This window comes from Leopardus geoffroyi, chromosome B1, assembly GCF_018350155.1.
Source record: "Leopardus geoffroyi isolate Oge1 chromosome B1, O.geoffroyi_Oge1_pat1.0, whole genome shotgun sequence".
Classification (NCBI taxonomy): Eukaryota; Metazoa; Chordata; class Mammalia; order Carnivora; family Felidae; genus Leopardus; species Leopardus geoffroyi.
This window is the reverse complement of record NC_059327.1, coordinates 184,068,015-184,093,898: the sequence shown is the minus strand read 5'-3', so window position 1 is coordinate 184,093,898 and position 25,884 is coordinate 184,068,015. Positions and strand designations below refer to the sequence as shown.

General features: G+C 37.4%; 1 protein-coding gene across 3 annotated transcripts in view; it reads left to right on the top strand.

The window, feature by feature from the left end:
* TBC1D19 (TBC1 domain family member 19) overlaps positions 1–25,696 on the top strand; it is a 147,650-nt gene extending 121,954 nt beyond the window's left edge. For 2 of the 3 annotated variants that reach the window (XM_045474319.1, XM_045474321.1), the window contains 6 exons: positions 6,660–6,692; positions 10,339–10,448; positions 12,668–12,759; positions 19,361–19,476; positions 24,187–24,257; positions 25,288–25,696. In XM_045474319.1, coding sequence (XP_045330275.1) covers positions 6,660–6,692; positions 10,339–10,448; positions 12,668–12,759; positions 19,361–19,476; positions 24,187–24,257; positions 25,288–25,362 — 497 coding nt within the window. In that variant the 3' untranslated portion in view covers positions 25,363–25,696. Of the gene's footprint in view, positions 1–6,659; positions 6,693–10,338; positions 10,449–12,667; positions 12,760–19,360; positions 19,477–19,961; positions 22,624–24,186; positions 24,258–25,287 lie in introns of those variants that run through there. The other variant, XM_045474320.1, reaches the window with a different exon arrangement.
* The last annotated feature ends 188 nt before the right edge of the window (positions 25,697–25,884 follow it).

Here is a 25,884-nt window from a genome sequence, read left to right as displayed (position 1 = left end):
TGAAAATAATTTCAGAGAATGTGATGTGAACCATGAAGGGGAACAGAAATTGATAGGGAGGTGAAGGAGGGTGTGGCTTTAGGTAAAGGGCTTTGCCTTTAAGTAAACGTAAGGCTTTAGGTAAGGTCACCTTTAGGTAAGGTGATCAGGAAAAGTACTTCTGAGGAGGTAGAATATGAACAGAGACCAGAATATGCAAAGTGAGCTGTGCAGTGAAGTAGGAGAAGAACATTCCAGAGGGAATACATAGCATGTTTAAAGGCCTAAGACGGGAACCTGCTTGATGGTTTGAAAGAACAAGATGGCCGGTGTGACTGGTGACAGTGAGCAAAACATAACCTGGTACTAGGTGAGACAGGAGACTTAGGGACCAGGTCAGATAGGGAGACAGTTGATCTAAAGTTTTGTCTAGTAAGTCTAGTGTCTGGGCTTCCTCAGGAATAGTTTCTGTTCATCTCTTGTTTTCATGTGAACGGGCTATACTTACCTTTTTTTTTTTTTTTTCTAATTTTAATTCCAGTATAGTTAGCATACAGTGTCATGTTAGTTTCAGGGGTACAATAGTGATTCAACTTTCCATATATTACTCAGTGCTTGTCATGGTAACTGTACTTAGTCCCCTTGAGCTATACTTTCTTATTTCTTTGCATGCCTAGTAAATTTTTTGTTCATAACTAGATATCTTGAATATTATAGTGTGGTAACTCTAGAAATCAAATTGTCTCCCCTCCCCAGAATTTGTTGTTGTTGCTTGTTTAGTGACTTTTCTAAACTACTTTGTCAATATTGTGTTGTTGTTTTTTTGTATGGAGTGCCCACTGAGGTCTCTGTTCCATTAGCCTAGTGGCCAACTGGTAATTTGACAGAGGTTTCCTTAAACATCAGAAACCAAAAGAAAAAAATCTATCCCAGTCTTTGCAGGTTGGCTGTATGTTGAGGTACTCCGTTGAGGCTTAGCCAGGCCATTTAATTTTTTTTTTTTAATTTATTTATTTGGAAAGAGAGAGACTCTAGAGAGCGCAGGGGGAGGGGCAGAGACAGAGGGAGAAAGAGAGAGAATCCCAAGCAGACTCTGCTCTGTCAGCACAGAGCTCAATGTAGGGCTTGAACTCATGAACCATGAGATCATGATCTGAACCAAAACCAAGAATCAGACGCTTCACCGACTGAGCCACCCAGCTGGCCCTCGCCAGGCCATTTAGAGTTCTACCCTAGCCTTCACTTCCTGCTTGCCAGAGCCCAGAAGTCTGGCAGAGGTGAAAGCTGAAGTACTTCTCTGATCTTTTCTAGATTCCCCTGAATACAGAGGAGTTTTTCAAAGCCTTTATATCTCCATATATATCCTTCCACAGCCTCTTCATTTCCAGGCTTGTCAGTCTGTCTGCTGCTTGCCTCATCTGTTATCCTTTACTGCCCCAGGAAGCTTTAGCTAGTATATTTGCACCTAAATGCTTTCAGTAAGTGGGCAGGCCATTTCAGCCCAATCCCTCAGATAGTTACTAGACAGGTCAAAACACACAACCACAATTTTTCGATTCACGATCCCTTTTGCCAGCAAGCTGCACCAGGAACATGGGCGCAGGAACATCTTCATAGCTGCCTCCAAGCTGGAGAATGGGCGATGGTAGGTGGGTAAATTAAAATACCACAATGCTTTCTTTCCAAAATTCAGCAGCTTCTTTTTTTCATGAAGGATTTCCTTGGTTGTAATTTTTTTATTTTTTTGTTTTGTTTTATTTTATGTTTTTTTTTTTTTAAACAAATTACAGAACTCAAAAAAAGTTGATCTAACAGTTCTAGCCAGCTTAACCGTTGCTTTAGCGGAAGGGCAGAATTTTGGAGTTCCCTACTCTATTCTTCTCAGTGACATATCTTCTCTGATTCCTGACTAATATTTTTAAAAGATCATGCTCACTACTGTGTAAAATAAAAGTGTCACTCTATGGGGTGCCTGGGTGGCTGAAGCATCCGACTCTTGATCTCAGCTCAGGTCTTGATCTCCGGGTCATGAGTCCAAGCCCCACGTTGGTCTCCATGCTGAGCATGGAGCCTACTTAAAAATAATAATAATAATAATAATAATAATAATAATAATAATAAGTAAAGTGTCATTCTAATATAAGCTCCGAGAGAACAAGAACCTTTTGATGACCAAGAGATCTAACACCTAGAATCATGCATAGCGTAAAGTCACTGCTCAGTAAATGTTATTGAATGAGAGAGCAAATGAATGAGGGAATCAATATGGAAGAACACAGAGGAACAAGAATAGAAGCAAGGGAAAGAGACGGGAGAAATACACATAGATCTGACTGAGATTTAAATACACAGCACAATATACCAATACCATTTGTTTCCTGTAAGACAAAATAATTAGTTGCTAGTGAACATTAGGTAGAGGCATTTTAGGACTCTACATCAGGGCAACCCCATGCCCCTCCCCCTCACCCCCCTCCCCATCCCCAGGAAACATTGTCAATGTCTGTAGACACTTTTGGTTGTCAGAGCCAGGGGGAGGCGGGGTTTTACCAGTGTCTCATGAGGGATGCCATTAAACACTCTACAGTGCACATGGGGCGCCTGGGTGGCTCAGTCGGACTTAAGCGTCCGGCTTCAACTCAGGTCATGATCTCGCGGTTTGTGGGTTCGAGCCCCGCATCCAGCTCTGTGCTGACAGCCTGGAGCCTGGAGCCTGCTTCAGATTCTGTGTCTCCCCTTTCTCTGCCCCTCTCCTGCTCATGCTCTGTCTCTCTCTGTCTCTCAATAATAAATAAACGTTAAAAAAATTGAAAAAAAAAAAACTGATAACAACATTCTACAGTGCCCAGGAAGGACAGCGCCTCACGACAAAGATTAGGAAAGGCTCTTGGAAGCAATAAAATATGTCATTTTAAACCTGCTCACAAGTGTCCAGTTGATAAATAGCAATGTACTTTGTCATCTATATTAATTAAATAAAGTAAAAACATCTCATAATCCAAAATTTATTTGATGTATAGCTTTAGACATAAGTTGAAAACCTAATCAAATTTGTATTTAAAATACGGTTTTCAGATTGATACTTAAATATGGCTATGTTCTGGTATTTGGGAAATTTTAATTGCGGAAATAAAGTAACAGTGATATTCTGAAGTTCTGATGCAGAAAGACAACCGAAATGGCTAGGAAACAATTTAACCATTGCCGTATCCCTACTCTTACTGACCTGTAGGCTACATGTAGAATGAGAATAAGCAAAGGAAATGATTATTTCAACAAATGAGTTAAACTTTACCAAGTAATGCCACATGAAGGAGTGTAAAAATTTGGAATGATGTTAAAGTCAATCAGACCTGAAAGCTGTGGTACAACTATAAATGCTGAGTATTAACAGAGACAGTGAGGAAATGAAGGGAAAATATCTAGTAAGTGTGAAGCATGTTGATATTTGGTGTATTTTCTGAGTCATATTTACTATTTATATCTTAATCTAGTTCAAGATTTATTTCTGTGGCCGATGTTTACCATTCTGAGCTATGTCAAAGGCCCGTTAAATTATGACTTTAATTATTCCTATTCAATGGAACAGGCAGTTAATATTTTAGACTTTCTTTAGATGGCCAAAGGATGGCCGGGCTCTTAAAATAATCCGTTGTGGCAAACTTGGAGGACCCTAAGGCCAGAGGAGAGCTGGTAGCCCAAGCATCCTGCTGCCTGTTAGAAGTATACTCTGGGATGGTGGCCACGTGCATGAAACTCGACCCTTGAAACACTTGAAGCGATAGGAGGCAAAGGGAAGGATTTGGGGAAACTGGCCAAGAACGCGACACCCTCTGCGATCAAAGAACTGTTCTAGGTGAAGTGTGCCCTAGAGTGTTAGTGGATTCTTCACTGCTTCTTATGCCTTCTACTTTTGTTTGCCAGAATTTGACTTTGTCCTCCTTTAACAGAGCAGACAGTGCACCCTTGTCTGGAATCTTAAGCCCTGGCTAATCTTGATTAAGCTGAAGTGAACCCTTATCTAATACTGACAAAAAAAGAAGTTCTTAGGTTTAAGCCGGTACCTAACTGTGTTACTGCCTCTTGTGAGAGCGTAAAATAGCTCTGATTGCCGACCATCTGCTGTGTCCTAAACTCTGCACTGGTGCACATTGAGGACATTAACTCACTGGTGCTTTCGTACAACTCAGTGAAGTTGTCTTGTTTATCTCCATTTTCAAAAATGAAAACAGAGACTCAAGAGAGTGTTGGTAACCTGCCTCGAGTCACACAGAATTCCAACCACACCTGTATGAGTTCGTTGGACATTCGTAATTTCAATACTGAGTTATTAAGAGCTTCCTATTCTATGTGTTAATTACTTATTCATAAATTAAAATTACACTTCAATATTTTTTTTTTACTTGAAAAAAATTTTTAGGGGCGCCTGGGTGGCTTGATATCAGCTCAGGTCACGATCTCAAGGTTGTGAGATCGAGCCCAGCATGGGGCTCTGTGCTGGGCATGAAGCCCGCTTGGGATTCTCTCTCTCCCTCTCCCTCTGTCCCTCCCCTGCCACGCAAACACACTCACTTTCTCTCTCAAAATAAATAAATAAACTTAGAAAAATATTTTTTATTGGAGTATTGTTGACACACAATGTTACATTAGTTTCAGCTAACCAACATGGTGATTGGACAAGCCTATACTATTCTGTGCTCACCACAAGTATAGCTACCTTCTGTCACTGTAGAGCACTATTGCAATACCAATGACTATATTCCCTCTTTTATCCCTGTGACTTATTCATTCCATAACTGGAAGCTTGTATCTCCCATTCCCCTTCACCCATTTTGCCCACCCCCCAACTTTCTCCCCCTAGCAACCATTAGTTTCTTCTCTGCTGCGCTTTAATATTTTATTTATAAGCTTTGATCATATCTATAAAATGCTCCAATTTCCATCAATTTGTATCATTTGTAGAAGATACTGCGGGTGCTGGAGATACTACACAGTAGGAATTGTGTCCCTTGCCTCAAATAGCCTATGACCTAACTGCTTCTAGAGCAGCTATAAATTTCAGAACTTGAGGGAGATGTGGGGAAAGTGTAACTAAGCCCAAGTCACCCTAATATTGCATCCCTTTTTGCTGCTTGACAGTTCACGAAGCCATTCACTGTAAGCTTCCTAATTAAAAGTGGCTTGTCCTGACTAGGGTAGTCCTATCCTTGGATCCTTAATAAATATTTGTAGAAGATGAAAATCATAATAGTAACACCTTCACTCCTGACTACCCTCACCTGCTTGTTCAAATGTTGTTGCAATAGCTTAACAGAGGAAAGAAAAAGGGGTTTTGCAGGAAGAATATAAGGGTTTTGGGGGCGCCTGGGTGGCTCAGTTGGTTAATTAAGCGTCCGACCTTGGCTCAGGTCATGATCTCACAGTTTGTGAGTTTGAGCCCGCACCAGGCTCTGTGCTGACAGCTCAGAGCCTGGAGCCTGCTTCAGATTCTATGTCTCCCTCTCTCGCTGACCCTCCCCCACTCACACTCTGTCTCTGTCTCTCTCTCAAGAATAAATAAACATTAAAAAAAATTTTAAAGAATATAAAGGTTTTATATGATAGCAACCTGCTTTGAGAGGCAGTATTTAGAAAGATACAATATATACTTACATTTCTGTAGAACATCAAAATATGCCTACTGTCTATTAACTCATTTGTCTCTCAGATTTTTTTTTTCATACGTCAACAATTTTATCGTAGAAAAGTTAGAAAAGACAGACTTGTTTTTTTATTTTCTAAAAGCCTATAATCAGGAAAGAAATAAAATTAAACAGCAGAGAGAGAAGGTAGAAAAAGATGGTTGTTCCTAAGAAGAAAAAGAGACTCAACCAGAGATATAAACAGAGAGAGAGACTTGAAGAAGGAAGGTGGTCCCTCATCTAAGTGCTCCGTGCAACTCAAGCTGGTGGCTGTCATGTTATTAGGAATGTTGACTACTCTTATAACTCTAATCTGGTTTTGAATTTTTTCAGTTTCTAGAAAGCAAAAGACCTTAAAGTTGGTAAAGAATCTTGCCACTGGAAGATCCTTACATGTCCGGTTTTCTTTGGATCTCACAAATTTCTCTGCATTTACTCTAGACATGATTGTTAAACGTAGAATTTTAGAGCTAGATGATATTTCAGAGACAGTGTTAGTTCCTCTGCATGACAGGCAGTTAACTAAAACTCAGGAAGTTCAGTGACTTTCCTGAGGTGACCCATCTGGTTTATGTAAGCTGGTCACTTATCTTTTTAACAGATTGGATTCTAATATACAGGATGAAGTTGTTTCAGGAAGGACATAATCTGCTGACTTTCTGAGACCATCCTAATTTGTTCTTAAACTTAGTTTTGCCATCTGCCCTGTTCTGTTTTTGTAACATATTCAAAGTTTTAATTTTTTAGCATTATCAATAGAACGTTAACTGGATATATATCAAAAACTTCTAGTTTGTTTTTCTCCAGGTATTAAAAAGCATATATATTTTTTTTTTATTGGCTACCATCACTAAGTCTTTCTGACAGTCATGAACAGAGTTGAAGCAAAAATAGCAAACCTTTCTATTTTCGTTTTTAATCCTCTGAAGCTTACCTAATAAGTCAGTGGGTATATTAATTGAAAAGAAACCCTTTTTTTTTTTTTTTTATCTTTTTTAGGTGTAATCCCTTTTCACGGATTTTCAATGTATGGTAAGTTGGGCTTTAAAATATTCACTGTTTTTATTACACTTCAGAAAATTAAAGACGAAGATCACAGTTTATACCACATCACCCACACGCTTACCAAGTAACTGTACACATTTTTAAATATTGAGTTTAGTATTTGTTTATACCTCCAATTAAACTTTTTTAAAATAAAGGGTCATCATACTTTCTCAGATGATGACTGCTTGGCCAATTAAAGTTAGAAGACAATGTGGAAGTGATTTTGTGTTTACCGTTCTCTAATCCAATGGAAATGCGCAGGTTTTTAGTTCTGACAGGTGTAAAATGAGGTTGCTGAAATTCCCGAACAAATTCTAAACAAATAATAGGTGAGAAAGGATGTGAAGGGAGGGCCAACACTAAGTCTGGGTTTATGATTTCTCTAGACTAGTCCCAAGGTACATGTGAAAAACACGTGTGCAGGCTTAACAGCCCCGAATGCCTTTCTGGCCTCCCGCGGCATCAAATGAGGAACACAGAAGCTTAATGAAGCTTAATGAAGATTAGCAAGAGTGCTCTACACCTTAAAACCACCACTTAATTTTTAAATTTTCACACATTACATAGAAACCTGTTGAAGAGCGTCGTCGCCAAAGTCGCTACCCACCCCCCGCCCCCCACCTGTACGCTAAACAGAAATACTTTAACGTTTTCCTTTTGTAAGGAGCATCAGCAACACATTAACCCTTTTCTTGGTAAAAGCCCCTCAGTGTTCAACATCAGACAATAATGGTGAATGACATAATATAAAACTTCTAAGGCCATCAGGCAGTGAAAAGGATTCAGAGGACCCAGGAACTTTGTACTAGGCTACCCTTCGTGGTGTTGATCACAAGCTTCCATTATGGGGCACTCTGCTTTATTCTCTTGAGCAACCAATGTTCCATAATGTAATACATAATGTTACGATGTTTCAGCATACTTCTCTTTTATAAACACATGAGGAATTTAAAATAGAAAAGCCCCCAAAAAGTTACTAAATGTTTACATCTAATAATAAAAGTGCTGTCTTTTTATCTATTTCAATTCCAGCTGCAAGAATTTTTCTAGTAAACAGCTTTTAAAAAGTGAACTTGAATGATTTGGAGGACATTAATGGTGTCAGGAAAGTTTAAATCTTCTAGCAATTCTTAGGGAATAAAATACATCATTGACTCTGAGTCTGCTTGTTCACACTTCTGGTCACTTAAGTATTGGCTAAGGTTTAACACCAGAGGGGAGAATGTTCACTAAGGAAGTAGATGACGCAAAGTGTTTGGTACAGAGTTTATTAACACCCTTTTAGAAATATGTGGTAAGCACCCACAAACACCTGGCAGCAACCACCCATTTAGAATACGAGAATAATCACATACCATCCCCGAGGAACTGTAGTTAGTACTTTGCCACCTCGGTGTTAGTTACTGTAGTGCTTCAAAATTACAATACTTCTCTCGTTTAAAAATGGATTTAAAATGGCCTTCCTCTCTCCCATTTATGCAGATGAATGAAGTTATTGTAGGCATAGCATATCATGACTTCATAAGTAAATTCCTATGGCACAATATTTAATTGGATAAAAAGACAATGCGCAAAGTCATTTTTACGAAAGAACCATATAGGGAGATGTGCTTTCGATAGAAAATAAACTCACGTAGTTTTTTTTGTATATTGTACATAATGGACTAAAGCTTTTCCATTTCATAGAGAATTTCATGAGGAATTCAACACAAACAGTAGTGGTATCTTTAATAATAACTGATTGCAAAGGTTTTTGTATTATACATGTTTGTAAAAAAGTGCTCATTGAAAAATTCTTTTATTCCTTCACTGGAAATGACCGTTAAGGTTGCTGAACCCATAAAATCTTAAAATTCAGATTATAGGTTTTTACATATCAGTATCTTTAAAAGTTAAAGGAAAAAATATGCATAAAAAGGTAAATAAATTTCAAACCTTCACTTTGAACTTATAATAATACCCATGTATTTGTGCCACATTGCTTTATCTTACGTTGTTATAATTAGAATATGAGTTAGTCTTTTTAAATATATAGAATACCTTTTTAAATATAGAGACTACCTTAATAAATAGCAATTTATTTTGGTGGTAAAATAAATTTTTAAAGTTAGTTTTTAAATGGAAAGTCACGGCTGTCAGCTTTTAAACATCTGTATGTATATAACATAATTTTTTTCTCTCTGTATATAAAGTAGAGGTTTTTTTAGACTCCCCTAAAATTGATTTGTCTCTCTTTGACCCTTCAGAAAAAAGTGCAATCTCTCCCTTGCAACACTAGTTTTCGCTGATTCACTCGTCTGTAATACTGTGCACTGCCATTTAGCCCAGATCATTGAATGTTTGTATTTGTAAGAATTTAAAATTTTTTTTATCATTTTTCCTTTCACTTTGTGAAAAAGAGGTGAGTTGCCTCATTGGTTTCCCTGATGACTTAATGCCTCCTGCTCTCAGGGCATTACTGACAGATTATGGAGCCTGAATTTCTAACCTGTCCATTTTACATCATAGCTGAAATTACCCAAAAAGTAAGTCATCTTGTGTTAAAATTAATATTTAGGTAATACAGTTTTATGTGTCTGCATTATAAGTGTGTTTATGCTGCCTGAAATTCTTGAGGTTTGAAAAGATGAAAAGCACAATCATATCAGTCCAGAATAATCCTGTCTTATCAGCATCTGAGATTAGGACTTCCTGACATTCAGTTGTGGGGTCTCTGATTGAGTTGACCCACCCATGTTTAATTGCCAAGAGTTGGGTGCAAAGGAAGGCGTAATTCAACATTCATTAGAGAAATGAATCCTCTGCCCGAGGGTTGGTTTATTGTGAATCTGTGAAAACTGTCTTTACACGATGCTGAGATATGGACCAATAGTCTAAACTGTTCATCAAAATCTTTATTTTCAAACTGAACCAGTTGAAGACCATGATTCTACACACTAGTCACGAATTATCTTCCATTTTGCTTACCTGACTTCCAAAATAAAAAACTTTGCAAAGCGGCCTGGATCCTTTGTGGAACAAGTGAAAAATGAATTGCCTGATTGTCACTCTTTACTGTTTCCATTAAAAAGAAGAGAGACTTGGCTTTCCGTAGTTTTTTCAAGTTACTTTGAATTTTTCATATCCCTAGAAGTGTAATTCCATTGTGCCATTTTTTTTTTTTAATTTTTTTTTTCAGCATTTATTTATTTTTGGGACAGAGAGAGACAGAGCATGAACGGGGGAGGGGCAGAGAGAGAGGGAGACACAGAATCGGAAACAGGCTCCAGGCTCTGAGCCATCAGCCCAGAGTCTGACGCGGGGCTCGAACTCACAGACCGCGAGATCGTGACCTGGCTGAAGTCGGACGCTCAACCGACTGCGCCACCCAGGCGCCCCCATTGTGCCATTCTTGTATTCAGTTGGGATTACAGTAGTTTTTAACTACTCCTTTCTTTACAGCTTTTAATGACTGAACTTTTTACATGTGTATATGTTTCCTTTTCAACACGATAAAACTACATATGATTTTAGACTTGTTGTTGAATGAATATTACCATAATATAGATTTATTCTTTCATGTTTTGTTGACTTATTTTCTAAAATTTTAATAGTTCTACCATGCTATTGATTACTTTCTTTATTCTTTCAGTTGCACCGCTTTGTTTTCTGTACCATGAACCTTCCAAACTGTATCAGATATTCCGTGAGATGTATGTGCGTTTTTTCTTCAGACTACATTCCATCTCTTCTCACCCTTCTGTAAGTTCATAAACATTGGATCAAATTAGACTCTAATCTGTTTTCTTTCCTTAAGGAAAAGTCTCCTACTCGGTTACATTGTGAAGCAACACATTGTAATTTGTGGTTTTAAGCAACATATTTCTGTAGAATAAATGAAAAGAAAAAAATTGATGTTTAAATACTTTTGGTGATAATGAAGGAGGAAAAAAGCCTTTATCAATTGCACTTAAATTATCTTTTATATGTTAACAGAAAAAAAAACATATAAAAATGTCTGTATTATTCACTTGGACAAGTATGCCTTCTTTGCACGCTGGTGTCCCCATCTAGGAGATGAGCTTGATATATTTCTGTAGTGCTCAGGAGAAGAGCACTTGGGTAGTCCTCAGCTCATGGCCAAGTGTCCTGTAAATAAATGGGTGCTGTTTTTACTGTTGTTGTTGCTGTGATTATCATCATCATCATCATCTCTTCTTTGTTAATGAAAATCAAACATTTATCTGTCACTTATTTTTCAATTTCACATTTGACTAGTTATCAGTTACCATACTGATATTTTCTTTGTGTTTATTCAGTAGATAGCTCCGTTGACCTCAAAGTCAAAGAGGAGCATATTGGGAGTTGAACATTTTTATCTGTTTTATTTGGCCAGTCCTTTATCATATCTTTTTTTCCACCCATGAGCTTGAGTAAAAGCAGTATTTATTTTATATATATTTTTTTCACCTTTGGGCCTGCTCTGGTATACTTGTGGGTAATCTGACTGACTCTCCAGAAGAAACAGTAAATTAGAACGTATCAGGGCTACCAGATTTCCCTAAAGAGAAGACTTTGTCCCTGCTGTTAAACTGAATTGCTGTTCTTTATCCCCCCCAGTTTAACCCTGTGTATTCCTGTTCCGCTTTCCTGTGTCTCCACCTTTGCTCCCATACATTGCTCGTGAGAGCCAGCAGATAACAGAAATCCAGGATGTCTCACATGAACAAAGGAGGCTCCACCCATTATCTTGGGTTTCTTCTCTCCGAGACAACTTGAGTTAGTGCTTATCTCACATTAATTTTTAGTCTATTCCGAAATATGCTAACAATTCTATTTTCTAATAGCCTCATTTTTAGCCTCAGATTTCTTACTCTCATATTCTGTACCATTTTATGCTTCAGAGTTTAAAAAAAACAAAACAAAACTTTTTTTTGAGTGGCTGCCCGTTACACACCCACAGTGTCTGTCCCTGTGCAGAGCACTGAAGCTTGACGCCCAGCAAACCCTGGATATTCTTTCTCTGTCTCCGTGCTGACCCTGAGGTGTCCTTTTTCAGTGAATTGGTTGGGCCAGCCCTGCCTCTGCCCTTTCTTTATTCAGTGGCAGTCATCTCCTTTTCTGGCTTGCAGCCAGACTCAACTATTTGGAACCACGACAGCCTTTTTTCTCTAGAAACTCACAAAGAGGATCAAAACTTCCTTACAAAGATCAACCCTGCGGAATGCTGAGCTACAAGAAAGACTTTATTCAGAGTTGTCAAGTAATAAACACACTTGAAAAGCCATCTGCTTAAATCGGTTACTTCTTGTCCTCTACAAATAATGCCCTTATAAAGGGTAGATTTCAGATACATACACAGATGTATAGTTCAGGCATCATGTGTATATGTCTCTATACTAAGTAACCAAACATTCTTGTTCGATAACTTCCTGATGCAAATTTCAAGCAGTCAGTAGTCCCTTTTCCCCTGGGGATGGATTTCAAAGAAAGTGAAAACAGCAGGAAATACTTTCCTTGATGGGTGAGGCAGCTAGAAGGGAAAGGACACACGGAGGCATAAAGTAAAGGGTGTGACTATAGTACCAGAGAAATACCTGGAAACTGGAATGGATCCAGAAAAAACTAGTTTGCTGGACCTAAGTGATAATACCGGGCTTACAAAGTAGCATGTTTTCTATAAAATGATGTTTTTCCTTGGACTCTGAGCATTATACACCAGATTATATAGGGAATGTATTGTGTTAAAAAGGAGGCTCCTTGGCATGTCTGTAATAGTAAGTACCCGTAAATAGGGAAAAATTTATCTTTAAACACAGTATTAGAGATCATTAGTACATTTCCTGTTTTTGACTCTTAGACAATATACAAATATTTATGTTAATAATCTTCTCCTCATTTCCATTTGAATAATTTATTGGCAGAGTTCATTTTTAAATACTAAAATATATTTTTCTTTTGTGTTTTGTTATTATATCCAGGGTATTGTGTCCCTCTGTCTGCTGTTTGAAACTCTTCTTCAGACTTACCTCCCCCAGCTCTTTTATCATCTACGAGAAATTGGGGCTCAACCGTGAGTACCTTTCTTTCCTAATTGAAGAATAGATTGTTTGACATCAGAAGGTTCTCTTATATCATTGTAAAGCACTTTTAAAGATACAGTAATTCCTCAGAGAAATTAAACTAACAGTTTCTCCAATGAAACAATAATTATCAGGGAGTAAAGTGTAGCTGTACATTGTGCCAAAAATTTTTGGAAGAATTCCCAAAATCCTGATACATTTTTATTTGCTGGGATTTTTATGACTGGTACAAGAAGCACCAAAATGAACTTATTTCCATTTATAATGAGAGGTGTTGGCCAAAACTGAGGCAAAAATTTGTGGATACAAATACTACCCAAGAAATGTGATAATAATAAAATCAAGTCAGTTTAGGCTAAATTTATCAGAGAACAACTTATGAAAGCTATATAAATTAAAGTTTGCTGTCTTGTTAAAGGAGACAGATAAATTACCTAGCAATGACTGTGATTTTTTTCATTCCAAAATTTGAAGATTTGTTCATTTACCTCAATATTAGTTATCAGTGAATATATAGGGTATCTCTGGACTTCCATATTATTGGTTCTCTTCTCTTTTTGAAATAACAATGTCTAAGGCAACAGAAGTTTCTAAATGATTGATTAATATTTTGTTACTGTCTTCCTCTTCGTGCAACCAGTTTCCACTATTGGGAGGACATATTTGAAAGGTGCATTAACTCTGAGATGGCAAAAGTAGTTAATGGGAAATACAACAGTTTAGTATTTGTCGTCCCCACACTTGAATCCACATCAGGTAGATGGATGGATGGGTGGATGGATGGATGGATGGATGGATGAGTGGGTATGTTTAAGAGACAGACCAGGGTTTAAATTCTGTCTACTAAACTGTATAATCCTAATGAAGTTATTGAATTCATCTAAGTTTCATTTTCTTTCTTTAAATCAAGATAATTCAATTTCCTCATCTTTAGAATCAAGAGAATTCCTACCTCATGAAGTAGGAATAGTGAAGTTTCAATAGTTTCAATAGTTTCAATAGTGAAGGATTTTATATATATTCTTTCTGTAAAGCACCATTGAATTTCAGACATCTTAGATCTTAGAAATGCCATTTATAAAACAACATTTCATATCATCCACTGATAATACTGAGCTGATACCCTTTCCTTCGTAGCCAGTAAAAAACAGGATTCTGTTAATGTTTAAGATTACAAAACAAGAATGTGCCGGAAATATTTTATATTGTACACAGGTCTCTTTTTTTCTTAAATTTGTAGTAAATTGACCTTTGTTTTTACTCTTGTGGAATGAACATTTGAATATAATAAGGCTTTACCATGATTAAGATGTTTAGTTTACTGCTAGAAACTAAAATCTTAACTTTTTTCTAGCCTATTTATATACTTTAATCATTAAAAGGAACAAATTTATTTCAATGACTCATGATAAACATTAAAGTTCTTATGCAGAAGAAAGTATTAAAAATTAATTATCAAGCTAGAAATACATTCTTAAAAGGCTTTTATGAATTGAAGGTTTTTAAATTAGAATTTAATTCTTTAATAGATATGGGACTATTCAAGTTATCGATATCTTCTTGAGCAAGCTTTGGTATTTTGTTCATTTTATCTAAGTTATCGTATTTATGGACATGAAGTTATTTAGAATATTCCCTAATTATTCTTAATTAACCTTTTAATATGTATAGAATCACAGTGACAACACCTCTCTCATTCTCGAGATTGATATTTGTATCTTCTCTTTTTTCTTGATTGTTTGGCTAGAGGTTTATTAATTTTATTCTTTGAAAGAAACATGTCTTGGTTTCTTTAATTTTCTCTCTTGTTTTTCTGTCTTAAATTTCATTGATTTATGCTCTTATATTTATTATTTCCTTCCTTATGTTTGCTTTAGGCTTATTTTGCACTTGTCTTCTTGTTTAAGGTTAAAGATCATTAGTTTGAGACCTTTCTTCTTTTCTGATATAAGCAATATTGTTATAAATTGCCTTCAAAGCACTGCATTACCTCCACACAACAAATTTTGATATGTTGTGTTTTCATTTTCATTCGGTTCAAAATGTTTCTTAATTTCTCTTGTCACTTCTTTTTGACCATGGGTTTTATTAGAAGCATGTTGTTTAATTTCTAAACAGTTGTTTAATTTCTAAATATTCTAAATATTTCTGTTATGATTTCTATTTTAATTCTGTTGCAGTTAGACAACATGCTTCATAAGATTTCAGTTTTTTAAAATGTATCGAAGTTTGTAACGTGGCCCAGAATTTGATCTGTCTTGGTGCATATTACAAATACATTTGCAAAGCATTCACGTTCTGCTGTTGTTCAGCAAAATATTCTATAAATGTCAACAAAGTCAAGTGTTTGGTAATGTCAAGCCTTCTATAAACTTACTAATTTTCTGTCTACTTTTTCTATTAATTTTTGAGAAAGAAATGTTAGTCTCCAATTATAATTGTGAATATGTCTATTTCTTCCTTCATTGGTACGCATATTTTACTTCATGTATTAGAGGCTCTGTTTTTAGGAGAACTGATCCCTATATCATTATTAATGTCTTTATTCCTGGCAATAAGTCTACTACATTTGATAGAGCCGTCGCAGCTTTCTTTCAATTACAATTTGTGTGGTGTATTTTTTCTGTCCTTTTACTTTTAACATATCGATTATCTATCTCTTTATCTTTTAAATGGCTTTCTTGTCAAAAGTACAACTGGGTTTTCCAGTGTGTCAATTTGTCTTTTTAATTGGTATGTTTGTTCCACTTACATTTAATAATTGATATTATTAGATTATAGTAATATCAATTGATACCATCTGCTATCTCAGCAGACATTTTCAATTTGTGTTTTTTCATTCTTTTTTTCCTTTTTTCCTGCATACTTTTTAATTGAGTATTTTTTTTAAATAATGCATTAATAATTTTTAATATCTATTACATTTTGAAATGATAATATTTGAGATATACTAAATTAAATAAAATATATTGTTGAGATTTAATTTACCCATTTCTTTTATTTATTTATTTATTTATTTATTTATTTATTTATTTATTAACGTTTATTTATTTTTGAGACAGAGAGAGACAGAGCATGAACAGGGGAGGGGCAGAGAGAGAGGGAGACACAGAATCTGAAACGGGCTCCAGGCTCTGAGCAGTCAGCACAGAGCCCGACGCGGGGCTCAAACTCACGGACCACGAGATCATGACCTGAGCCGAAGTTGGCCATTTAACCGACTGAGCCACCCAGGCTCCCCTACCCATTTCTTTTTACTTCTTTTAATGTGGTTGTTAGAAAATTTTAACTTACAGGTGTGGCTTTCATTATATTTCTCCTTTTTTTTTTTTAATATTGAAATTTATTGTCAAATTGGTTTCCATACAATGCCCAGTGCTCATCCCAAAAGATGCCCTCTTCAATGCCCATCACCTCCCCTCCCCTCCCTCCCACCCTCCATCAACCCTCAGTTTGTTCTCAGTTTTTAAGAGTCTCTTATGCTTTGGCTCTCTCCCACTCTAACCTCTTTTTTTTTTTTTTTCTCCCTTCCCCTCCCCCATGGGTTTCTGTTAAGTTTCTCGGGATCCACATAAGAGTGAAAACATATGGTATCTGTCTTTCTCTGTATGGCTTATTTCACTTAGCATCACACTCTCCAGTTCCATCCATGTTGCTACAAGAGGCCATATTTCATTCTTTCTCATTGCCACGTAGTACTCCATTGTGTATATAAACCACAACTTCTTTATCCATTCATCAGTTGATGGACATTTAGGCTCTTTCCATAATTTGGCTATTGTTGAGTGTGCTGCTATGAACATTGGGGTACAAGTGCCCCTATGCATCAGTACTCCTGTATCCCTTGGGTAAATTCCTAGCAGTGCTACTGCTGGGTCATAGGGTAGGTCTATTTTTAATTTTCTGAGGAACCTCCACACTGTTTTCCAAAGTGGCTGCACCAGTTTGCATTCCCACCAACAGTGCAAGAGGGTTCTCACGCCAGTCAGAGTGGCCAAAATGAACAAATCAGGAGACTATAGATGCTGGAGAGGATGTGGAGAAATGGGTACCCTCTTGAGTATTTTTTATTCCATTTTATCACTACTGTGGGATTATTATTTATACCTTTTTTAAAACATCTTTTTTCATAGATATCTGTCTTAGTTTAGTCTGCTGTAACAAATTACCATAGACTGTGTGGCTCATAAATAACAGAAACTTATTTCCCACAGTTCTGAAAACTAAAAGTCCAAGATCAAGGTGATAGCATGGTTCCGTGAGGACCCTCTTCTTCAGTGAGTTCCAGTGAGGACCCTCTTCTAGGCTGCAGACTATGGACTTCTTATTGGACTTATTCTCCATGTGGTGGAGAGCAGAGAAGAGAAACAGGCTCTCACACGACTCTCATGAAGGCACGAATCCCAACCATGAGGGCTTCATCTTTTTCCAATTAGCACCCTAGGGCTCCCCCTTTTTCCTAATACCATCACATTGTGAGGTAGAGTTTCAACATATACATGATGGGTGGGAGGACACAACCATTCAGTCCATAAGAGTGCTCTGGGGTTTACAATATACACTTAAAAAAATTTGTTTTAATGTTTATTTATTTTTGAGAGAGAGAGAGAAAGAGAAAGAGTACGAGCAGGGGTGGGACAGAGAGAGAAGGGGACAGAGGATCTGAAGTGGGCTCTGCACTGAAAGCCTGATGTGAGGCTCAAACTCACAGACCCCGAGATCATGACCTGAGCCAAAGTCAGGTGCTTAACGGACTGAGCCACCCAGGAGCCCCTACAATACCCTACAATATGCATTTTTAATTAATTACCTTCTACCTTCAAATAAACTCCAGCATGGATGGCTTTACTGGTAAATTCTGCCAGACATTTCGGGAAAAATGTTTTTTTCATTAGCCACTATCAAGATCTTTTCTCAGCAGCTTGATTCTGATATATCTGGGCATGGATTTCTGTGCTTGGGGTTTGCTAAGCTTCTTGAATCTTTAAGCTTGTATCTTTTGCCAAATTTAGGACATTTTCAATCATTATTTCGTCCGATATTTTTTTCTGTAACATATTTATTCTCCTTCTCTTCTAGAATTCCAGTGACACAAATGTTAAAACTTTTGGTCTTATCCCAAAGGTCCCTGAAACTATTCACTTCATTTTCAATCATTTTTACTCTATGGTTCCGATGAGGCATTTTCTATTGATCTGTATTCAAAATCACTGGCTCTTTTCTCTGTCATTACCATTTTGCTGTTGGGTCTATCCAGTGAGGGTTGTTTTCTGTTTTTCGTTATTTTTCAGTTTTGAAGTTTCCATTTGGTTCTTAGGAAAACTCATAGAACTGTGCATTAATAAGGGTGAATTTTACTATCCATAAATTATACCTCAGTGAACTTTATTTATAATAAACTAATTCTGTGCTGTACATAGAGGGGGGGCACATGTGTGGTGCTGTTGTTCTATTAAGACCCTGACAAATCCAATCAAATGACACTAGTTGATCTTGATCATTTAGACTTAAAAGACAAATGATCTTTTTTGAATTTAAAATATCTTGTGGCCAAAAATTACTGTGGCATTCATAAGCAGATATTCTTAAAGCCAACCAAAAAGTTTAATTTGTCAATGCTACTCCCTTTGTGTACCTTGGTATATTAGAATAATAGTTACCTAGTATTGAGGAATTTCTGAAAACTTGGGGGTCTTTTTGGTCTTAAGAGAATTAATACATCAAGAAAGGCAATCTTTAGATTCCTTTCTCTTGCTTTAAGAAAGTAGCACAGATATTTATCTATATAATATTGTAACAGCTCCAGCAAAGACTTTGGCTAACACTTCTCAGGAGCAGTTAAGTGATGGTAAGAATAGATAGTACAGAAATGTGAGGGAATAGTTTGTCTCTTAAAGCACCAAGGCTAACGAGTTCATTTCCTGATTTCAGAGATAAATTATTATTGTAACATAACCTACTTATAAATAGTGGGATCTCGTATCTCTTAGGATTTTTTTTTGTCAAAGTCAATTGAATTCTCCGGTTGTTCCCCTTTAAAATGAAGGGTTTGAAATCAGAAATCTATTTCCAAGGTCCCTTATAACTTCACAACTATTTGCCTTCAAAGACTCCTACTTCTTGTTTTATTTTATTCATCCTATGTAGCCTTTTGACTGAAACGTAGGAATACAACTTATTGAATTGGAAAAGTATGCAGCTGCCAAGCATTTTTCCGGTATTTTGAATAAAAATTCAAATAATCATGATTCGAATGATTCAAACTGTTAAGGACTGTTGACTAGTAAGATCACCTCATTGATAACTAATTAGTAAAGACCCTGAAAAATAGCACATAGGAGTGAGTTTTCTAAAGGCTGAACTGTAACATAGCAGATATACATTTTCCCTCTTGATACGTTAAGGCCACTAATTTGAAGACTCATGGCTTCTCCCCATTGCACTTTTGCAGCTTTTAAATGCTGAGGTGATTTCTAAGACTCACAAAGAAGTTAACTTAACCGTGGAATTGGTTGGCTCTTCTGACATTGTCTGTTTGTAAGAAAAAAACATTCACTGGTAAAATTTATTTTCTTTTTTCTTTGCCTACAGGCTACGCATATCCTTTAAATGGATGGTTCGAGCTTTCTCTGGATATTTAGCTACAGATCAACTCCTGCTTTTGTGGGATAGAATCCTAGGATACAACTCTCTGGAAATTCTTGCTGGTAATAAGTGCTTGTTTGTAAAACACATGCTGTTTCTATAATAAAGCCCCTTTACTTTCTTTTTTTTTTTTTGAGACAGGGAGAGACAGAGCATGAATGGGGGAGGGTCAGAGAGAGAGGGAGACACAGAAACTGAAACAGGCTCCAGGCTCTGAGCTGTCAGCACAGAGCCCGACGCGGGGCTCGAACTCACGGAATGCGAGATCGTGACCTGAGCCGAAGTCGGATGCTCAACCGACTGAGCCACCCAGGCGCCCCAAGCCCCTTTACTTTCTGACATTCACCATCTGTAATTGCAGTTTGAGTCTACAGGTGTCTGTCATTTCTAATTCCTAAACATTTAATAGATTTACCTGCCTTAGAAGACAAGTACTGAAGTTCTGAGATCTAGATACTTCCGTGTAACTTCCCAACACTAGTGTATCCCGAGTCTTTCTTCTTTGCTCCGAGGAAAGTCCATTTCTCCTCCCCTGCTTTTCGTTTAGCCGGGGCTTACTGTCAGCTGCTGTGAGGTCAGCACAGCAGAGTGTAGGGATACTTCATTCCTACTCCTGGCTTCTCTGCCTTCTCACGTGTTCCGAGCCCCTTCTCAACCACGGCCTAAAATCTAAGCTGACACGGAGCCTCCCTGCGAAGTTGAAATCTCAGCTCTTCTGGACTTGAGTTTGAGTTCTGGACATGACTGCAAAACCTTTTCCTTTTCGCTAACACCCTCTGACTCCTGGTGGTTGAGTTTCCCCTTTTAGGTATTCTCTTCAGCCAAAAAAGATTTCATCTGTTTTTTCAGGAAGCCACAGATTGATCTCTTATTATAATTAAGCAGGTCTTATAATAGAGATACAAGACAACTGTATGATAATACACAGGGCACAGATTTCTTGTTAATTATATTATTTTGCTTATCTTATACAAAATAATCTCAGTTATTTTAATCATTGGGATTATTAGGAAATTCAAATAAATAGCACAAGGTTTTCACAACAATGGATGGAGAGCAGAAAAGCTGGCAGAGTGCTGGGTCCAACCTTCTCCAGTTGTGTATATTGAATAAATTATCTAACCTGTGTGAGTCTTCATTTCCGTACCTTATATTGATAGCATTATCAAGATCCCACTCTGGGTAATTGTGGAAACAATGCTTCATTGAAGAAGTCCCTTTTCTTATAGAAGATTCTTTAGGTACCATATTAACATATTCTTGAATGCTGAGAGGTCTAGAATAATAGTATGTTAATTCAAAAAGCAAAATTAGAGTAATAATAAAGTGTCGTGAAGAAAAACATCACCCTTGGTGTAATCAGAGATACCACTTAATGGTGCTGCTAACAACTCCCAGTATCCTTCTGTCTCAATTGGATTTTGAGCCCGTACAGATAGGCGTGAGGAAAGAAGGGTCTGCCCTCAGCTGTCTTGGCTGAATGGCAGTGATGCATAGAATCTACAGGGAGAGGAATCCTAGAGGACATCAGGTATGATTCTTTTAGATGTTTCTGACAGGCGGTCCTCACCCTCTGCTTAAACACTTGAGTGTTGGGTCGTCCTTGTCTGACGAGTTAGCCCATCTCACTTCTGGATGACATGGCTTGCTAAAAGGTACTCCTGTTAAGCCAGGGTTATCATCATGTTTTTTCTACCCTCGCCTTTCCCCAGAGCCTTCTACTTTCCAGGCTAAGAAGCCTTGTTTTCTGCTACTGTTTCTCAGGCAACAGGACTGTAGACTTTCCAGCAAATAAATCTCCTCTGGGTGTGTCATAAATTTTGAAGAGTGTTGTGTTTAGTTGCTGTTGTTGTTGTTTATCATTTCAAAATATTAGAGCATGGTAAAGAAAGGGGGCTCAGTATAAGAAAGTACTTTCTAATAATTAGGATTTTTCAAAACTAGAATGGGCTTTTTAATGGTCACTTGAAGGTTAAGAGGTTTTCTACTGTGAAAGAAATGTGGAATTGAAAGACCTTTAAGCCCTCTAACAATTTAAATGTTCTCATTCTGGGACTTATCACCCCTCAGCAAACTTATGTGAAAGAGAAATAAATGAATGTTGACTAACGCATTTCCTCGAAGCTAGGCACCCTGCTGGAGCTCAGAACATTAATAAAAACGTTGCTGATGAACAGGTAGAAATGCACTCTGCACCGGTTTCCTACTTTCCCTGAATGGTTTTTAAAAAATCAGCAGGGAAGAATTACAGAACATGTAGAAATGGAACTAGACTCCCCTCCCATGAATTCAGAGCAAGAGCCAGAGGATGGATAATTTCATGTAGGGGTACCCAAACTCATTGTTATTATTTCAGACATTTGGGGGGATGAATATTTTGGGACCACCTTTTTTGCCCAAGTTAGTTATTATATAGCCTTTAGAAAGTTTTAGTAAATATTACTAATTTAGTAAGTATTACTAAAAATTAATTATGCATTAATGAGGGTCTTTTGAGGAACAGTTTAAAGCAAAGGTGCCTGAATGTTTGTGATAGAGTTGCTTAGAATTAACGAGCATAGCTTAAACGGCCAAAAGTAAATGTTAGAGTCTCTCTACTTCATGTGAAGCATGATTGCAGTTGAAAATATCCCAAAGTGGAGAGCTTTTCTCCTTGGCAAACAGAAGTGTTCTGCGGAAAGGCTGGGCAAATCAAACATGAGGCAGACGCAAAGGAACTTCTGTGATGTGACACCAAGATAAATAAAGGTTATGAGCACATAAGCACTTGGATGCTGAGGTCAATTAGTGGCCTGATCTTTTTTCCCCCCTCTTATCTACCTTTGGAAAAACAATTTCCCGCCATGTAAAACTCTTTCCTGCTACAGCAGAAAGTTTGGCCATCCTGTCAAGCTTTCACCAACTCTGTTAAATTATACACAAAAAAGGAAGTAGCCATCATACTCCTTAGCTTCTCAAATGTCTCCATTGTCAAAATGATTCTAGATATTAGGAAAACTATAGAGAAGTTGCTGGTCGAAAGAAATTATTTTCTTTGATACTCTTATAAACATAGACACTCAGTGACTCTAAAGTACTGAAGTTTTCTCCTTTTCAGTTAAAAGGTAAAAGTCTTTGTCCCTGATCTTTGCATCCCCTGTTACAAATTAAATAATCCCATCCGATTTGGCTTTTTTAAGTTTTGTTTTACCACTACCATCTTCCCCCCACCCCCCACCCACCCCCAGAATTTTCCTGCCTAACTAGTTGCAATGCTTTTTTTTTTTTTTTTTTTTGCCAGACTGTCCAAAATCTATTGTACCCTAAAAAATGCCTGTGTTTCCCAGTCTGGTCTGGTTGCTCTGTGCCTCTCTCTGGGAAAATTAAGAGGTCTGGATGTTGGCGTCTACTCCCCTGTCAGAGCCCAGGATCATCATAGCATCATCCTTCAGGCCATCTCTGGAAAACCATTCCGAAGGGCAGCAGAGAGGACTCATAGGAAAGCACCCAGGTTTTCATGTCAGGGAAGACTCATTACTACTTACCTTCAGTCTAAGTGCTAAGAGTGGTTAGATGCTTAGGTTCCAGAGCCAGGATTAAGTTCTCACTCCACTGTTTTCTACCTGTGTGGCTTTGAACATGTCATCCAAACTCACTGGGCCCCAGTTTCCACCTTAATACAATAGGGCTAGCAATGGTTCTTAACTCAGAGTTGGTATGAGAACTATCAGTAGCATTGTTGTGATTCCCACAGTAAAAATGGATTTTAAAAAACTATCTATTTGGATTAGCTCTGCCAGAAACTCAGGAGCCAGTCTTTCAAATAATTTTGAAGATTCCTTACCATTTATTTCCTAAATTTCAAGGACTTGTGGGGTAGAGAATAAACTACCACCACTGGTGATGGAAGAGAAAAAAGGAGGGAGAAGTCAAGAGCCATCCTTAGGCTTGTCATCACCTTGTCAGGGCACCCACCTCTCACATGGGTCCTTTCGCTGGCCATGATGATGCACTCCCACATGTGGGGCTTTGTGGCAGATTATGTAAGAAGAAAGATTACACGTTAGCATTACTTTCTTTTCATAGGCATATGCAACGTATGCAAACGTTGCTTTCCACTCCATGTACATTATTGACCTTCAAGGTGTCCTATAATTTTTTTTTCAAAGTTTCAACTTCTTTTTCCTATAGCCAATGTTAATGTAAATTTCAGGATCAGTCCACAGCAGCTCTCCCCACATACCTATCCACTTATGACACTCTAAGAAAGTCAATGCTGAGTCTAAAAGTATAACAAAATATTATAAAAATATTTTTTTAAGAAAATGCTTTATTGCCACATTTCTATCAGGACCTCTTGAGACATATGAAACGTGATCTGATAAACTTGAAAATACAGTCTCCATATAACTTTTGAGAATCCTGTTGCGTTAGTAAAAAACACCTGCGTCAAATAAACCTTTAATTGTAAGTAATCATTAGATCTCCGTGCCATTTAAAAACTTGTAATTTAAGTTACAGGCATGAAAGAAATCATTTCTAAAAACGGCTCTTTTAAGACCACTGAATTTTCCTTTTTCCCCAAACTATGGGATTCGGTTTATCTATCCGCCGGGCACTCTGTTCTCCGGAGGAGATCATTTCCCTTCGTCGCAGGACCTAAACTGCAATGCATGCGTGCAAGTCACGTAAAGCACCAGTTCTGGGCTCTCCTAGGGGGTTGCGGGCATAGCAGTAAATTTGTCGGGCTGATGAGTAGGCCAGCAGTTGAAATAGTGTGCATTCTTTTCCAGTCCTGGCAGCTGCTGTGTTTGCTTTCCGAGCAGTGAACCTGATGGAGGTGACATCACTGGCTGCAGCTGAAGTAAGGATAAGTTTCACTGGGACGGGATGGAAATAGTTCCTGAGAGAGTGCCAGGCTTGGGCACTTCAGTCTCAGATGCATAGGACACACATTACTCATAGCCTCATTTCTTCACTTGGGTAAAGCCTATAAGTTTCGAGCTAAGGAATATTAAGTATTCAAGATTCCTTAATTAGTTGAGAACAATCTTCTTGTGAAGGAGTCACACACAAGATTATATAGGAAACCATTATAACTGTTACGGGAAACCAGACACCCAGTAGTTGTAGTAGAAACTATTGGAGCCCAAGTTGCATTTTCTTATTGCACATGTCCACATGTTCTGCTAGAACAAAGAAAATCTAGTCAAGAGAGTTAAAGAGCATGCGTTTGGATGATACAGTAAAGATACGTAGGCGCTTTTTTTTTTTTTTTTGTCATTTAAAATAATGAGTTAATGTTTTAATGTTTCTTTTCAATGGTATAATTTATACCTGACACATCGTTCAATTAAATAGCGGCTTACCATATTACTCTATTTGTTTTTTCTCATAGAAATTTAAATGATACCCTTAAAATAGCTGCCGACATTCTTTGCTTAAAGGGAAAAGGATGTTTATGCATCTTGCAACTGAATAAACATTAGTTCTGTCTCAAAAACGATTTCCTAAAGCCAGATACTCCTTATACTAGTATAACGGGACCAAGATTCATAATGTACGTTTATTTATAGAAGCAAGTTGAAATATTAGACCTCTTATAAACTCATGCTACCTTGTATATTTGAAGAAGGCTCAAGGCAAAAGTCCAGGTTATTTTCTACTGCACGTTTTAGCGTTTTGCACGTTCTAACATTAAGATACTGAGAAAAGCGAAGGGAGGTCGTAGCTTCGGGACAGGTTTTTAGGACTAATGTGAAGAACTCAGAAAGTGTGTCAAAGCCAGAATTGCATGGCAGTGGTGTTTCTGTTGTGCTGTATTTCATAGGCTTCCTTTTGCCAGTTAGAATACTGACATTAACAAATCTTTTTGTTTTGTTTTTTTGTTCCAGGCAGTTCTTGCTGACCTTTCTACCTTAAAAGTTATGCCTCTTCTTCAAATTTTTCTGTTTGCTACTGTCACCTGATCTCCTTCAAGGTCACTGACAACACATCTAGTTTTTTTCATTAGAAAATAATCATGAACTATGCAAACTCTGCATAAAACCAAAATTAAACTTCGCATATAAGCCAATAAAGATCATGTTCCCTCTTCAGTTAAACCTAAGTCGTTTTTCACTTTTTGAAACAAAGCTCTGCGCACCAAATGTTCCACTGCATGCTGCTGATTTTCAAGAGAGAAGCAATAGACATAACTTCTGCTAAACTGAGCATACTATATATATAACCCTGACTTGTAAAAGGCATGTAACGATATATGCAATAAGAACTAAAGATACTGTAATAAACTTGAAGAGGTAATGTAGCCTCTGGGACAATTTTCTTCCGTCAGTTTGTAAATTTATCTCTAGATAATGTATCATTTTGTCTTATGAATTGTTCTTCACTCAGAGCCAGGGGTGGAGTAGAATGTGGTAAGATTGGAAAAAGGTAATGGAATTCAAGTGTGCTTTGGTGTTTTTAACACCTTTTGTCTCACCAGTGATCTT